Source organism: Plectropomus leopardus, chromosome 2, assembly GCF_008729295.1.
Source record: "Plectropomus leopardus isolate mb chromosome 2, YSFRI_Pleo_2.0, whole genome shotgun sequence".
NCBI classification, from domain to species: Eukaryota; Metazoa; Chordata; class Actinopteri; order Perciformes; family Serranidae; genus Plectropomus; species Plectropomus leopardus.
This window is the reverse complement of record NC_056464.1, coordinates 25,842,580-25,860,604: the sequence shown is the minus strand read 5'-3', so window position 1 is coordinate 25,860,604 and position 18,025 is coordinate 25,842,580. Positions and strand designations below refer to the sequence as shown.

The following is an 18,025-nucleotide window of genomic DNA, read 5'->3' as shown; positions in this document are numbered from 1 at the left end:
TATGAGGATATACTGTGTGATGGAAATCTAAATTTAAAATATAAATCCTTTCACTTGACCAAACAAATCAGGAATGATGTGTAACATGTTCACAAGCAATGCCCTCATCTGAGTCACATGACAGAGCAGCTTGAACCGGGTCACATTGCGTCACTTTGAACTAACTTTCCACTCTCATGTTAATTAATCACTTGGAAAAAATCCACCTGACAAAGATAACGTGACGTGAGCACTGACAGTTAAAACTGGAGTCACACTATGGCTGAAAAAAAATGCTGGTGGCCCATTAAGGCCTATAGGCGGTTTGCTTAGGGCTCTCCATAAAAGTGAACAAGAGACAATAAAAATATTTAATACATTTTGAAGTGTCATGGTATTTGTTTAGGTGATACAGCACATCTATGACTTGGTTTAGTAATGGCCCATTTTGAAGGTTATTTAAACACTGTTCTTATGGTGCAAAGTTTACATACATTATTCAACTATAACTATAAATTAAAGGATGGTTTGCTGCCTTGTAATCTTTACCCAGTTCACAATTCATTTGAGTCAGCTGAGCTGATGTCATGAATCAGTCAACACATTTTAAATGTCAATATGAAAACTCATACCAGACCGCAGAAGTCTAGGGCCGACCATGGTGGGCAGAAAAAAACGTAGTGGAGTTTAACAAGAACTTTTAGACGGTGACAAGCAATAAAAGAATAAAATACCCTCAAAATTAGCTAAGATATTTGTAAAAAAAAAAGTTCAAGAAGACTACTTGAAATTTAAAAAAAGAAAGAAAAAAGTAAACTAAAAAAGAAATAAGTAAATGACCTGGAAAAGGTGTTTCATAATTAAAATAATTCTGTAACATAAATTTAATTGTGCAGGTGAAATGTGCAATTTTTATAATCTGGAATATAGCTTCTTATTCCCTTGATAATCCTCCCTTGCTTTAACAAATTTGTTTATAAATCTACCGATTCTACATGTTTTTGAAAGAAATTACATCAATTTGCTCAGGGTTCAAAGGTTAAATACTTGTAAAAGGCGTCTGAAAGCAGCACAAGAAAAGTGATGTCGTCCCAGGTTTCAAAGGGTTAAGTGTAGCTTTGATTTTATACTTGAAGAAGATTAAGAGGTGTTGTAAAATTTATTGACTTCACTCTATGTTTTTTTTCTGAAATTTGAAAGAAAGAAGACATTTTAACCTTTTCATGCCATTGAATAATCCACACAATTCACAACAGCAGCTATCAGTGAAATGCTGAAAAAATCTGGTGTATCAAGCTGCACTTAGTTTGCTTTATAGAAGAGATTTACAGTGCAACAAATATTCCCAGACAGAATTAAAGCAGAGTATCTGTACCTGCACCAGTCCAAAGAATTAAGGGCCATTAATCCTTTGCATGTTTTCTGATGATTCATTTTGCTCTTTCTCTGTTTCTGTTTCCTCAGACACCACAAACACCTCAGACACCCTGAAAACTACAATAAAATTACCGACATATAAGTTTCAAAAACATACCCTTTCCGCTTCAACTAGTGTCCATTGTTAAGCAGTTCAATTTGCACAACAGAAATATGCTAAAAATAAAAAATTATTACTTTAAATGCATCACCAATGCCAATGTCAGGCACACTGACAGTATTATACACGGACAGGAAACCAAATAAAAGAAGAATGACCGCACACACCTCTCGGACCACGTGTAGAATATTGTTACTCTGGAGTCGTATGTTCATCATCTGCAGCCATGTTGCTTTTACCCACAATGCTACTGACCTACGACCTCACCACACAACACCACGTTTCCCACAATTCCCTCAGCTACACTGGGCTGGTGTAACTGTCTGTATTAAGTAAAGACCTTACATTAAAGGCAATACATTTAACATTTAACATACATTTTACCTTTTTAACGACTTTTTAATAACCTCATGAACAAAAACCATTATGAATATCAGTAAAACTGTATCTGACGCAGTAAGTGTATCTACATTACTTATTACTTATTCTACTGAAAGTCCAGCATGTTTTTCTGTGTCGCTCACAAGAACACAAAGAGTCATAATATAAATTCCAGAGGTGTTTTCTGTATAAACACCAGATTAAACGTAGCTTTTTCTCCAGAGCTATATTCGTCTCGCAGAGGCAGGTGTATCACTTCAGAAACGAGGCTCGTTCAAGGACCCACACATATCAGGTAACACACCCTGGTGGGAGTGAAATTCCTCTCTGATACTAAAACAAAAGAGAATAAATAAAAGCCGAGCTGCTGTTTCTTAAGGAGCTCAAACAAAAACAAAACTTCCCTGTGTAAATCAAAGTCGCTATCTTTGGACTTGGCTCTGTGTGGACGGACGACTGCAGAAATATACTTTTTGAGAATTATTTGGCAGATTAGCTCAGGAATCTTGGCAGAGCATGGTCAGCAGAGACCGGCTGTAACAAAGTGAGGATATGCTGACTCAACATAAAGAACACATTTAATTACCATCATCATCAACCATCCAAGAGGACCATCCGGGTCAGAGCCAGAAATCCCCCCACCAACATCATCTGCCAACTCAAAGGCTTATTTTTAGGGGCCAAACTTCTCCTTCAACTGCCACATTCTCACGGCCGGGCTCTTTTCCTGCTCTCATCTTTTCTCCATTTACAGCTGGCTCATATTTTTCTTATTCCTCAGAAGATCTTATTGTTGCTATCGTTTCTGTTTGTCCTTATAACTTGAAAAAAGATCCAAAAATTTAAAAAAAGAGAAAGATGGAGGGAACCATAATGCCTCACCACTGAGGCAACCACACGTTTACAATTTATTCTTGCATTTAACATCAGATGACATTTTTGTGATTAATTAAAAGAAGAGCCGAATTTGCTTTTATGTGGCATATTAAAGAAAAGAGTGAGATAAATGTGTTTTTCTTTAACCCTTTGAAGGCAATAAGTGAGGACAGAAGAAAAAAACAAAACTAGTAAAAAAAAAAAAATCCAAGAAACTTACCTGAAATTCATTTTTTTAACGGAAATGACCTGGGAAAAAAAAATGACCCCCACCCGCAGACATGACCCCCACCCGCAGACATTTTCCCTCGCTTTTTTAATAAATATTTTTTTAAAGCTACTAATCTCTTGCAATTTGAGGAACATTTCTTAATGAGATGCTAACTGCTTGTTTGTTGGGCTTTTTTCCTACCTTTTTATTTTTTTTGCTAAATTTCAGGTAATTTTCTTGTAACTTGCCACTTATAAGTTCTTCCATTGTTTTTGAAAGAAATCAAGTCAATTTGCTCAAGTTTCAAAGGGTTAAACCCACAAACTTTACCTTTTAGAAACCTGTATTGTGTTTCTGAGGAAGAGTGCAGAAAATGTGATACTCAGCTATTTTTTAAGGAGCAAAAGCAGCGAAATTTCCACACAGAATAATAAAATATATAACAAAAATATAAACAAAAACAAAGCACAAAGAAACAAGGGATCGTGTGTGTACTGATAAAACTTTTCTGATTTGCCCCCCCCACACACACACACACTTAAAAACTGTTCTGCAGTTATCTGTATTTTTTTATTTTATTTTTCCTGGACACCACAATGTTTCAGAAAAGTTGAAATATTTTTGTACAGGTGAAATAGGTCCCACATCTTCACAGCAAATCAAAAATAATTAATGCACATACTACTTAGATGTTTTTTAAGGGCTGTTTTAGGTCCAATGGCTTCTACTGACTCATATCTACTTTCCACTGATCACATCTGTGCAGCTTAATCACAGTAGTGGTTTTCATTGCGCACCCTCATACAAGAGCAGAGGTTTCATTTCAACGTTGCAACCGCACATATGAAATGGGGGGGTTTGGGGTCATCTGCCAGAAGGTTTTGACAGTGATTCCCGGTAATTTAGTGAATTTTTATGCACAAATTTATGTCTTTTCTGCATCAATTTATGGATTAAATGTCTGAAACTTTGTCAGAATAAAAGTTTTCTGCTACTTTCAGGATTTTACTGGAGGTACAAATGCTCTAAATATTGAGGGGGACGTGTCCCCTGCGCCCTCCGAAATCTACACCTATGTCCTCATATGAAGGGAAGCTTCTTCTGTGAGTTTTTGTATTTACAGACTTGCTAGCTGGCAGTGATCCAGACAGAGGGGAGGCTCTGTGTCAATGAACCTGCGTCGTGTGTTGAGGTGACCTGATATGTCAGTGGACAAGATTTTGATGTCCCAAGTTTGACTCTGACCTTGTTGTTGCACGCTATCCCGTCTCTATCCTATTTTTTCTTTAAAGTCTCTCTGTAAATGAATGTCTGATAAAAAAGGCTCAAAAGGAGATGCTCAAGAAAATTATAAACAGCACATCCAAAAAACATTAAACCCTTTAAAACCCCCCCGTTGATCGAATGTGAATCCTCAGACTTTGGTTTTCTGCGGTTCAGCAGAGTTCAGATGTTGCAATCGTTCCAACAGGGTGTGTGTGTGTTTGGTAAGAGACACTGAGGACAGCTGATGTAATGACTGCAAAACACATTTCCAGTCTGGGTGACTGGAATGCTTTCAAGAAAGATCAGTATTAGGAAATGTTTTCTGATGGTACATCGCAAGTTCACCCCAATGACTTCAAGCAAGAGACAGAATAAAAAGTTAGAAAATATTTTATTTACAACAATTTTTTCCCCCACTTGTATTAATCCAATCCCTTTGTCTGAGAACCCCCCCCCCCAAAAAAAACCCAACAAAGATCTGATTGATCAGACTTGGACACTTTGCATAGATAAAAAACAATTTCATATTAAAATTTATAACCACTTTTAAAGAATTTCAAATAGCTGAAAAGCGTTTTACAGTTTCATCCATACAAAAATAATACATATGAATATACATTATACATGTGTGACGTGTCTATTTTCAAAGGCATTCACTCACTTTGTCGGCTTCTCACTTTCTCACAGTTTCTGCAGGTGGCCGAGACTAAAATATGTTACAGGCAATAATCTGATTTCTGTCTTTGGATAAAGCTGATTAAAAAGAGATAGCACCGTCACCCTGATGCCAAACAGAACACGGCTGTCTGTGCATTGTTTTGTGTGTGTGTGTGTGTGTGTGTGTGTGTGTGTGTGTGTGTGTGTGTGTTTGTGTGAGTGCACACGGGCATTCATGCATTTTTGTGAGTGTTCACAGAGGTATTGAAGCACGTACACACGGCTGCTGCCTGTGGCGGTTGTAACGTACATAAGCTGCACATAAACAACACATACTTAACACGTCCTCGTCCGACTCATCAAATACCACCACTTTGTCAGTGGACCTGAACGTCAAAATTTGATGCATTAGGTACCCTCCTGCATTGGTTTTGGGCGTTCACAGAGGGCCTCTCAATTAACGCTTGTTACTTGCACTGCGGCTTTTGAACATAGATTTCCGTTTGTGCAGGAAATGTGCAATTTCTGCTTGTTGCTTGCATACAAACTTTTTCAAAATAAACTTTAAAAAGTAAAAAAGTAGGTAAAACACTTAATTTTCAGGTACATTCCCTTTCCTTTTCCTTTAGGTTTACGGTTATGGTTCTTACTTACATAATGTCACTGGATGTGGCATACATATGCGACATGCGTTACTAGCGTAGCATGCTACACACTGCTCTAAAATAACTCTACAACTTTCCGTTTCACACAGGAAACAAACAGCGGGCTCCTGAGTTAAAGTCCAGTGTTTTTTGAACCATGCACCTCCTCTTCCACCCACCCTGTATGGAGTTTCTCACCCTTAATGCTAATTTCTGGCTGCGTCAGAAATAGCCACCACCTGCTGCATATCTTAAGATTTTAACAGTACTACTCTTAGCGATACTACTTATCGATCCGGTATTTTAACAATACTCTCATCAGTTCTTTTGGGTATCTCCTTTAAGCGAAAATAAAGAAGAAGAAATTTTGATCAACTCACTATGATAGACTATAACATACCAGAAATTAAAGTGGTGACGAGAGATGAACTAAGTAGCTGCAAGCGCCGACACACAGAGAACTCTCCTCCGGACTGAAGAGCGAAAATGCATCATAGACGAATGTCTTAATATACTGCAACTTAGAATCGAAGTTGGTGAGATAAAAACAGTACAAAAAAACATTTATGTAACCTAAATAAACAATAAAAAGCCTTCTTTTCTTAAATATAAGTAGCAGACCCGCATTATGGTCTTAAATAATCCGGCATCGGGGCTCGTTTAACACCAGGTTTTAGTACACATCTCTGATCAATATTGCAGTGAAGAGTGTCTCAATGCGTCTGTGTCCAATGCCAACATCCACAGACAAAGCGGCAGTATTTAAAGAGTATGGATGCGGCCAGCTGCAGCAAAAAAAGCCGCTTGCTGTGTATTATACCACAGCAAAGGATGCCTCTGTGTGTCGGTATCTGATGCCAAAATCACTGACAAAGCGGCGGCATTTCACGAGTTGGGAGTAAGTAAGGGCTGACATACTGTATCTACTGTGTGACGCGTGGTGTAAAAAATATTCACAGTGATTTCTCCTGAAGGCAGTTGAAGCAGGATGTGTTGAGCACTTGCCATTTTAAGCTTCAGCTTTGCCAATAAGAAAGTCCCCTCTCTTTTGCTCGTCCTGGTTGGTGCAATCGGTGGTAGTTTCTTGTTTAAGTTGGCAACCGACTCATTTACAAAATGTCCAGGCTCAGCAGTCGCTAAATGACTGTGCGCCGCATGTTATTCATGCGCTGCTGTCTAGACGAGATAGAACACAAAGATTCTGTCTTTCTCCCCTTGATTTCTCTCTTCCTGTTCTTCCTCATGTCTTTCTCAATTTCAGTCAGCCTGTCTGGCTACCTCCCTTTATTTCAACACACCAGCAGCACAAAGTGCCTCATCATTACAATTTCACAAGTCATGATTTTAAAAATAAAATCTCTTTTCATTCCTCTTTCTCTGCGTGGCCCCTTTTTCTCCTGTTGAATTCTAATACAAGTCCTTCATGATCTCCTGCAGCAGCGGGTGTAAGCACATGTCCACCTCCGTCTTCTTCAGCAGTTGGATGAGGTGGACGTGGTCGGTGACGATCTGACGCAGGTCGGTCATTTTCTGGAGCAGCTTGGCGAATAGCTGCAGAGAGTCTGGGTGGTTTAGTTTCAGCTGCAGCTCCAGCGAGTGGAGCACCGTCTCCTGGAGCTGCTCGATGGGCTTCACGTTCAGCAGGCCCGGACGGTCTGGATGAGACACAGAGACAGGAGGATAAATCAGTGACACATTTCTATTGGCACAACTATTAGATAAACATTTCTATTACCTGAAAAGACTTAATTTAGCTGTCCCATAATACCCTGGAAGTATTATTGCTATTTATAAAAGCCTTCTTATCTTTATTCAGGCTGTAATCTTAGTCATTTACGTTAATAATTGACTTAAATGTCTGATTCTCATCTTCATCAGGTTCAAGGCCGCACTTTTATCAAGTGGCCACACGCTAACCAGCAATATTAGACTGCACGGGTTTGGGTTGTGAGAGAGGTTTGATTTGCTGTTACACAATCGTGAAAAGTTTAGTTAAACCATTAGTCCTCTAAAAACTTGTTTATTTTATTACAAAAACATCATGTTGATGGCAGGAGAAAAACTTCACTCTCCAGTACTTTTCTTTTTGACATACAGTATATCATAAATAACAGAGGACAAACATGAAGAAACAAGCATTGTTAAGTAACTCTCGGTCGTTCATGTGGTTGTCTGCTCTTTTCTTTTCGACTTTGCTGAAATGGGTCAAAATTTTGCTCTTTTTAAATCTTGAAACATGATGTAGCTGTTTATTGTCCCCACGTGAAACCAGCAAACTGATAAATGGGTCAAGGCGAGCCATAGATTGTGTTTGTAACGCAGTGGGTCAATAACTTAGACTGCTGATGGTAGACACCTTACAACACTTAACGTTCACAATGAAACTGTTGTAATGTCACATGTTCTGTAAAAAAAATATTTTGTTCCAACTAGACAATAAATTAATTAAGGAAATAAATTAACATAATTGCTCACAAAACTGCAATGATTATTTGATTAATCTACTAGTTGTCAATAATTAAATTAACCTCCAACTACTCTGATAATCGATTAACTGGTTTGAGTAATCTTTTAAGAAAGCAGTCAAAATTGTATGAAGTGTGAATATTTTCTGGTTTCTCTGTGACGCTACACTGAACATCTTTGGAGGATTTGGAAAACATAGATCGAAATGTTTCCCTTTTTTTAAAAACATATATGAACCAAATAATGAATCACTTAATTGACAAAGGAACTGACCAATTACTTAACAATTAAAAGAAAACTTAATGCGCAGCCTTATTGCATACATAAAGTTATTTTAAAATATTATACATACTATTCTGTACTAAGAGCTGATGAGGAATTAAAAATGCATTTTTGGGAAATACGCTGGTTTGCTTTCTTTACAGGAGTCCGCTGAAAACTGTCTCACATTTGTCTGTTCAGTATGAAAGTATTTAGCTTAGCTTAGCTTAGCATAAATTTAACATTAAGACCTTTGCCGGCCTTACACCAAACAACTTTTCAAGCGATTAAAGTGTTGCAGACAAATGTCCAATGCCGGAATAAAACCCTGAGAGTTTTACTTCAGTTGGTTTGCACCCCCGTGATTTCAATCGTTTGGTCTCAGGAGGTCATAAAACTCAGTCCGAGCTGTCTAAAGTCAGTCATTTTCTCGTCATGACGTTCCAGTAAAATCAAACGTGTTTAATATTATCCTAAGATTTCTGCGTTGGTTGATGCAAATACTGAAGTTCAATGACGTTAAAATTGTCAACAACTAATGGCTGCGCTCTCTCCAGCACCAAACAGGAAGGAGCCAGCCGGATTGAGACTAAACATGGAGGCGACGCTGAGGAGCAGCGAGAACATAAACAAGTCTCGCTTCTCTTGTACTGTGGTAAAGAAGGAGAAACTGGTGGAGTTGCGGAGTGAACAAGAGTTGGTGTTTATCTTGGTGTGTATCTGACTTGTCATCCAGCACTTATTTTAGTGAGAGATCTCAGTTTTTGATAAAGTTTGCCTTCTAATTCCCAAAGTCTCCTCTTACTGAAATAGTGCAGTTAACCAAAGGAGGCTTGTAGCGAGTTAAGGCAGCAACATCCAAAATGTAAAATTTGCACGAAAATACAGTTAAACTTTATGGTTTGTATATGACCCTGATAGATCTCCAGTCTTTGCAAATCTTATAGTGTGTGAATAAAAACTCATATTGTCTTTAGATGTCAGTGGGTTTTACACTTTAATCTTCAAAAAGTCTTTTCAAAGTCCTCTAATGTTTGGTAGCTATTAGCATAAAGTCTCTAAAGCTAACACATAACGTCAGCCAACTCTCTCCTGGCTGCAACTTTGTATTAGTGGGATCAAATTATTGCTCTAAGACTACTGACACTAACCTCTACTACATATCCTGCAGGAAAAAAATGAAACAAAAAACCCACTCACCACCGCTGAGGATAATGACAGCCAGAAACAGCGCCATGTCGCTGTCGTCCAGCTCCAGCGTGTTGAACTTGACTGAGAACTCAAACTTTGGTTCCATCATTTGACAGAAAGGTTTCCTGAGACTCTTTAGGAACTCCCGCGTCATGAAGATCTGTCCGTAGGAGATCAGGGTCCCGTCTTTGTTCATCAGAGGTGCCATCATTATAATTAAGACTTCAATCACACCGTATTTCAGCAAAGTTACCTGGGAAAATGTAAAGGGTTGAGGGGAGGAGCTGATTAGATAGTCAGGCAGGACGGCCGGTAGGTAAATGTTTACGGCGTATAGAGATACAGTGAAGATATGTATAGATGACTAACAGAACAGATAAGAGAGGCAGTATTTATGCCACTCACCTGATCATTGAGATCGAGATCGATGAATCCTGGAATACTCTTAGCAAACTCTGTAACCTCTCTAACTGCTTCGGCTGAACGTGACTGACAGCTGTGAAAGAAACGAAGCTCCAGAGCGTCTGACGGCGCCTGTCCGCTGATGCTTGTCATTCCCAAATAGCCATACTCTGACCCCGGGTGACCTCCCACATTACCTGAAATCAGATGAGATGTGTAAAGACAAAGCTTAAGTCTTGAGGCCTAAGCTCAGGTCCTGATGTTTTAAATATCTTCAGTGCAAACAGCAGCCAGAGTTTTTAAGCCTATTCAACAAGGAAGGTAACTGATTGAAAAAAAGACAAAGTCATTTTGTGTTTCTGACCTCCGTGTCCAGCTGTTAGGGCGGACTCCTGCTGTTGGTGGGGCTCCTGGTTTGGTATCTGTCTACAGTTAATAAACTGCTCTCCCTCCATAAGAGACTTCATGTCATGGATGACAAAAGGCTGCAGGTACAGCAGAAAGAATATGGGAAAAGAAGAGATTTGTGCAGATGGAAAAGTACAGCAGAAGGGAGAAGAAAAAAACAAAACAAAGGAAGAAAAGACAATAACAGCATTAGCCTTTTGTACTGTAGGTCTTGTGAGGACAGCACACGTGATCTACAGATGTAATCACATATACTGCGTGTGCACTTTGGTCATGGCTCATTCATCAGACCTGCAAAAGCAAACACCGCACATCTCATATGTCTGATGGACAAAGAAAATAAATGTGAGCTGCAGGCTGAGAGACACAAAAAACCTATTTCCAGGTAAATGAAGCATAACTAAGTTAAAGTCGCTCTCACAGTTTGGCAAAGACATGCACCGGCCTGAATGATGAATGGTACCATTCATACACTTAAATCTTCCTTTTTCATAGCGGAGGGATGAATAATGAGAGATCCTACAGGGAGTTACAGCTCACAAAGCGATATAAAATGAAAAGCCATCTCTGATGTGACTGAATGACATCTGTGTATATGTGCTGCCTGTGCAAGAATCTATTGTGTTTGTAAGTTCAACGTTGCCAGTTTTTAAATTGCAATTGAATATACTTTATTTTGAACATTTAAAAAATAAAATAAAATGCTGTGCATATGAAAAAAGTGTCTATACATTACAGATTTTCAATAAGCAACATTAACTTACATTTTTTATAACCGGAAGGGAGCAGGAAGAAGCAAAATGCTTGTCTAATAATGTTCCTGTTCTATTCAAAACTATCAATTCCCCAAACATAAACTAACTCTTTGCCCAAGTGTCCATCCCAAAACCTAACACCACTATCCCAATCTAGAAATACATAAACAACAATATCACCATTGGCGTTTACGTTCCCCTTCTTCGTCTCTGTAACTCGCAAAAATGATCTTTTTTTTATCATATTTTTAAACTGTCTGATATTCTTACTTTGTTTGATTTCTGTCTTCAGTCCATCTACAAAAGCTCACCACAAACAGATAAACACATACTTTTAAGATTCGTGCGTGCAAAACACTGTTTCAGATTCAATTTCCCTCTTAAATTATTACCCCCTTCTCTGTCCAAGAACATTTTTGTATATTGCCGGGAAGTAGATTATTTCTAGCCTTGTACATTATTTGTGCAGTCTTACATTTCACCAGATCCATGAATTTTAATGAAAGTGACTTAAAAAACAGATTGTTGGTATGTCCCTGATATCAGGCATTGTTTATTATCCTAAAGGCTCTTTTTTTGCAGTATGCATATTGCTTGTAGGGTGCTTTTGTAGGTGTTGGGCCAGACCTCCACACGGTAATTTAAATACGCTACAGCACGTTAACAACACGGAGTGTACAATATGTTTTTCCCAGAACTGCAATGCTTCTTTGCAACTTTGAGATTTCACAACATGAATAAAGGCATCAACCAATCAACCAAATAAGTTACAATGTCATGGCAATTATGGGCCTGTATATCGTTTGTGTAGCATCTCCAAACAGCAACATGAAAGATCCTTTGTTCAAACCCAGACAGCAAACTTTATTGCTCCTTTCAACCTTGACAAAAGCAGCGCATACCAGATCAGCTCTTTTCAATCTTACCGTTCACAAAAACAAAAGCAACAGAAAAATACACTATCTGGTTCTATTATTATATATAATTTGGTTATTTGTATTTATTATTATTGTTTATTTAATAACAACCCTAGTACAACAGCAAATACTATTATGGCTGATTATCTTTTGTATGTTTGTTATCTGTTTGTCCTGTCTCGTCCTGTCTACCCTAATGTATGCTGTCAATACCCTGTTTCCTCTTTGTTGTTTCTTTTTTGGTATTATACTTTTCACTCACTAATAATAATAATAATAATAATAATAACTGTTCACTAAAAAAACTCAAATACACTCAGAGTGAATCTATTTGAATGCTTTCTGAACAAATGCTGGAACTTTTGCAGATTTGCATCTGTGCCGGTATGAACTGCTTTGATGCAAAATATTTGCAGACGATTACTTTGCATTCGTGTCGTGAATTTCTCTCCCGGTGTGTTAAAGGCCTTATTAAGTTGGCTAATGTCAGCAAACGTTGGGTAGATATTGCTGTGTAACATAAATTTGCTGACTTTGTAACTCTTTTCAGCCTTGGCTACTGTTAACCTAATTTTTATAATTAGTCATTACTCATTACAAGCCAAAGTGGCCCACCAAAGTTATCTACCTTTACTGTCTAATTAACTGTACAAAGTTTTCTCAGTCAAACTAATAAAGCAAAAAAAAAAAAAAAAGTGTAATTAATTATAAACGTCTTCCTTTACCTCAGATGGTTCGCTGGAGTGCGGGTGGAATTTAACATTGACTGTGCATAACTCATATCAAGGCCCCATGTGTTAAAAAATGTAAATACTCCACAAAAGATAAAATCAGTGACTCCCAGTTTGCTTCAGGAGGTTTGCTGTGGTTTAGTAAATAAACCAAGACTTCCTCAAACCAACAGATAATACAGTGCTGTTTGGCTGCTATCGCTGTGATGAAAAGTCAAAACACTCAGACTGAAGAGAGGCAGAGTGTCCTTGAACTCATCTGACTTTATAGAGAGAAGCAACAGAAATGGAAAAGACTCAGATGCTGCAGGTACAGGGGGTTTTCAGCTGAAGAGCCAATAATAATAATAATTACAATTCCCAAAGTCTCCTCTTACTGATATAGTGCAGTTAACCAAAGCAGGCTTATAGCCAGTTAAGGCAGCAACATCCAAAATGTGAAATTTGTATGCAAATACAGTTAAACTTTATAACAACAACAGTAATTATTATTATTATTACAGTGGAGGACAAGAGCTGTAATTGGTGGATTTTGGTTCATTTGCACTCTTACTTTTGTTATTCATTGCACATTGAAATCAAAAGTATTATTTAATTAAATGTTAATTAGGGCTGTCAAATGATTAATGTTTTAAATCACAGTTAATTGCAGAATTTCAATAGTTAATGACAATTAATTGCATTTTTTAATCACGTGTCTAATTCAATTATTTAGCATTTCAAAACAGTTATAAAGTCCATGCTGACAAGGTAAAGCATTGTCTTGATTAGGAATCAAATGACAGCGAAAACGGCGTGGGGCTGTCATTAAAGTGGGCATGTCTGTAAAGGAGAGACTCGTGGGTAACTTTAGAAGCCATTTTCTTTCGTATATCTGGAGGTCAAAGGTCAAGGGACCCCTGTGAAATTGCCATGCTTTTTTTTCCGTAGCCAAAATTAAGACTAACTTTGGAGCATTGTTTAATCCATGCACCAAAAAACAAATCAAATTCCTTGTAAGAGAAAAACTACATTAACCTAATTTTGACTTTAACTAGACTTTTAATAAGGTTTGACTGAAAGAGATTAATTAATCACATTTTGCTTTGAGTTGTCAAAATTTTTGCAAAGGAAGATAATTTGACCTTATTTCAACCATTAACCTTTAATAGTGTCAGCATCAACACAAATGCACTGTAGATCATTTTTAAAATATTCACCACCATTTTCTCTGGTTTGCCAGTTGTGAGTCAGATGATGTGAATTTCCTGATTTGGTCTCCTTTGAATAGTGACTTTCAATATCTCAAAACCTTACATACAAAAACACAGAAATAGATCAAAATCTCACATTTTTATGCTTGTGGTCAACACATTTTCCTACAGCCCCCTTGTATAAATTACAAAATGTCTTCATAAATTAGTTTGACTTGTTGAGCAGGAATGTCAAAGCCATTATTGTACATCAGACTGCAGAGAAGCTGTGTGATCGTGTTGCATAGCTTGACCACTGTAATCTGAGGTGTTTCTAACAGCCAAGACATGTAGAAACCAGTTGATCCACTTTTCCTTTTTTGAGCATCAGTAACAGACTACAAAGACCTCATCTGAACTAAGCTGAGCGTTGCAAAAAATGTTAACACGTACACTGAGTTAAAAAGTTCGAACTGCTGTAAGTTCAAATCCTATAAACTCCTGCACTTAAAACTTTTATTATTTTTAATTGTTTTACCCCCAAAACCTGCTTGTTTAATTTAAAACTCTAGGCTGCACATGACAGACAATTGTGGTAATTATACATATATAACGATAACGATATGGTAAGATAATATAACACGTGTAAATAAAGATGCGTCAGTCAGGAATGCTTTATTCATGTACTGTATTAGATTTTTGGCAGAATATGAGATGAAAATGTTACTCACTATACTGAAATATCCAGTAGAAAATTTAGTAATAGATCTTTGCCTTTTGCAGGCAATGTGCAGCACTCCCCTACCATTATATATACAAATAAATAGAAAGTGGAATTAAGGCAGTGCTGCTTACCACAATGTCTCCGGCCTTCCCAGAGAGGATGGCCCTGGCCTTGGCCTTGGTGAGGGGGAAGTATTTCAGATAGGCTTCGTACAGATGCCGGGACAGAGCCCTCAGATCTGCTGCCTCTGGGTGCATGTGCACCATGTCAGATGAGAACTCAGCCAGCAGTTTCTCCTTTTCTGCTTGCGGCATTCGGCCAAAACGAATGGCTGGGAAAGGAAACAGAAACACACTTTAGTGAGGAACTAGGCTGGTACAAGTTATATATAAGAGACCACACAGAAGCCCATTATTAGTAGGAATAATCACACAGATAAACTCACGTTTACATTCTCATGCATGACACAAACCAAACATAAAACGTACACATCCTCTTTGTGAAATTTCTTTGGACCAGGGTTCCCACACATGGACGAAATTTCAAAACTTCTCCATGCCTTTCCAAGACCCAAAATACATATTTTTTTTCTTGCCCAACGTGCCTGGTGTTTGTCAGACATATAAGATTTAAACATAATTTCAGCATCCCACGTGTTCAAGGACCATCAGAATTTTGAAAATTCAAATATAATTTCTGTTTTCACAATATCTGGTTGTAATAAATGGTGTAAATTTGGCAATTTTTTAAAAACAACATGCCTTTTAAAAATTTCAGAAAAACAGCAACAACAATAACAACAACAAAATCAGTTCCCCCCCAAAAAACACCAAAAAGTTTGAAGGAAACAAAATAGTAAAAAGTTTTGAAAAGCAAAAGCAAAAACATGCCTTTAAAACTCATTTCCTTAAAAAAGGAGCAAAAAAAAACAACAAAAAAGTTTTCTATAAAAATCAGAGAGAGGGGAAGAAACACACACACACAATTGGATCTTAGGACTATTTGATGACTTTTAAGTCTTAATCTTTATGCAGTAAAACTCAAGACTTTTCATGGACCTACAGACAGCTTGAAAATACCCTCCGTTTAATCTTCCTCCTGCCAAATTATCTAAAAACAAAAAGTTATTTAAAAGGAGAGACGACTAACATCAGCGTACATTTTGCATTCAAGTAACAATCCTGAAACCATAATATGCTGCCAAAATTTTACAGAACACATCAAACTGCTGATGAAATCAACCATCTTATATAACGATCCTGCACTGCCGTTGACATTAATGCATATAAACACAAATTATTTTTACTACAAGAACTAAAACATCCCAAGTTTCATTTGTTTGTTTGCATTTTGACCTCTTGCAGCCAAAGTATTGCTGAATTACTGAGCTATTGACATGATTTCTCCTCTGACGCTGGTGAGCGGGCTCCAGCTGCAGAGCCTGCGACTGTGGTTGTTTGATTTCTTTATCACATCTCTAATATTTGGACAGAGATCAATGAACGAGCTCGACCAGCTAATGTCCACAAAATGACCTGCTATCTACAGCAAATAAACACATTAAATACCAGAATCAAAAACTGCTGAAGAATGGTTGATATTAAAATACTGAAAAAAAATTGTTAAAATGGTTGACATATTTTCAGGTGTTGCTCAAGAATATATTTTTTGGAATCACAGATTAAATCCGTTAATTTTGAGAGACATGCACTTACTGCTCTGACGACTTCTACACATGAGTCATACATCAGTCAGTGAAAGGGAAAATCTACTAACGACAAACACAACAAACTGTGATTTTGATGAGGCGTGTCTCATCAAGCAATTACAAAATGTAGCTCTCTTTAACAACATGTTGATGTATTTTTATGTTTTCACAGCTCACTGCAAAACCTGAAAAACTATCTCTTACATTTACACAAGTCTCTTTTCTCCTCCCTTTTCCACCTGTTGCTGCAGGCTAGATTACACTGTGTATTTACGAAAACACAACAAAGGAGCTGGGTCTGATTTTCATTTCTAAGAGGAAAGTTTTTTGTGTTTTTTGTGCAAGAATATCCACATTTTTCTGTATTTTAGGATATATTTTATGGTTTTATTCCATATTTATGATATCCTTGCTAAAAATTCCCATTTTTTTAACATATAAGACAAATCTTAGGTGATGGTTTGCCAAATTTACAGGTGCAGTTTGTAATTTAAACTTTATTCAGAAGTTAACATTGTATCAATGCCACTTTTTACTGGTGTTACTTCTCCATATAGCTTCTGTTTGATTATGAAAATAGTCACACCACTATAAACAATACCTCTAATACTATTTTTCCAACTGATTTTCCATAACCAAACTTGCATCACACTATAGGAAGGTGTAATCATACTCAAGGTTTTAAAGTGAATATGGTGAAGATGTTCTGTGTGTCTACCTGAAATCTGATGCTACGTTGCAAAATGGTTAAACCCTCTTTTTTTCTGTTAGTGGAAGTCATTAATTATCCTCAATTCAAGCCTCTGCTGTGTGATTGTGTAATGCTGAGTGTGTTATGAATGCACACCTTAAGCAAATGAACTGAAGCGGCCTACCTCCAACTGGCAGCGAGCCCGCGGCGGTGACAAAGCAGGTTGGAAAAATCAGTTGTGGTCTATGTACTCTGAGATGTCAATCATTGATAAATTAAAAACCCACACCGTGCGGACTTTCAAAGAATCGGCCGCAGCTCGTGAAATAACAGGGGAGTGATATGAGAGAAGGAGGAGTCAGGGAGAGGGACAGAGAGATAAAGTGGCAGCAGAAGAAACAAACAAATTTATAGTGGATGCCAAAAACATACTGTAAATATAAAGCAGTTCTGCTGTTGTGCCTCAAATCATCAGGAGTGGGATTTTAGTAACTCATCCGTGTTTGAAAAATATAAGAAAGGGATTTGAAACTACAAAAGGCAAAATCCTAAAGAAAAAAATGGTATGCTCTAAAAAATTAGCTAAAAAATTTCAGTTAGTATCTCTCCTCAAACCAACCTAGTTTGCAGCTCTAGCATCTTAAAAAGGCAGAGGTTGTAGTGTTTGTTAACACCTAACATGCATGTCAGCTAGAATAGATGTCTTAAAGAAGTATTTCAATGCTGGAAGGTGGTCTTTCCATAAAACAAGGCTGTCTATGCAGTAGAGAGACAAATACTTTTGAAATTGGTGCTACGTAACGAGAGAAAACAGAAAAAAAAGATAGGCAACGTAGTAACAGCATCTTTGTTTAAATTTGATCAGAGCTGCTTAGTTTTACAATATGATTTCAGTATTTTCAGACTTTTACAAAACAGGAAACAGTAAGACACTAACTTCCTGTTCATAAATTCCCATATTACAGCCAAAAATGCACTGATATTTGTTATGATGACATTTTAGGCAAGAAATAGGCAATACAAAATCTTTGTTCAAACCAGTGCTGTC

At 37.4% G+C, this 18,025-nt stretch overlaps 1 protein-coding gene across 1 annotated transcript in view; it reads right to left on the bottom strand.

The window, feature by feature from the left end:
- Nucleotides 1-4,644: 4,644 nt before the first annotated feature.
- Nucleotides 4,645-18,025, bottom strand: part of pparg (peroxisome proliferator-activated receptor gamma) — a 43,370-nt gene continuing 29,989 nt past the window's right edge. Inside the window, exons 5-9 of the mRNA XM_042506427.1 lie at nt 14,710-14,909; nt 10,236-10,356; nt 9,875-10,068; nt 9,479-9,722; nt 4,645-7,206 (exon numbers count right to left, since the gene is read on the bottom strand). Of these exons, the coding sequence (XP_042362361.1) occupies nt 6,959-7,206; nt 9,479-9,722; nt 9,875-10,068; nt 10,236-10,356; nt 14,710-14,909 (1,007 nt within the window). The 3' untranslated portion in view covers nt 4,645-6,958. The remainder of the gene's footprint in view (nt 7,207-9,478; nt 9,723-9,874; nt 10,069-10,235; nt 10,357-14,709; nt 14,910-18,025) is intronic.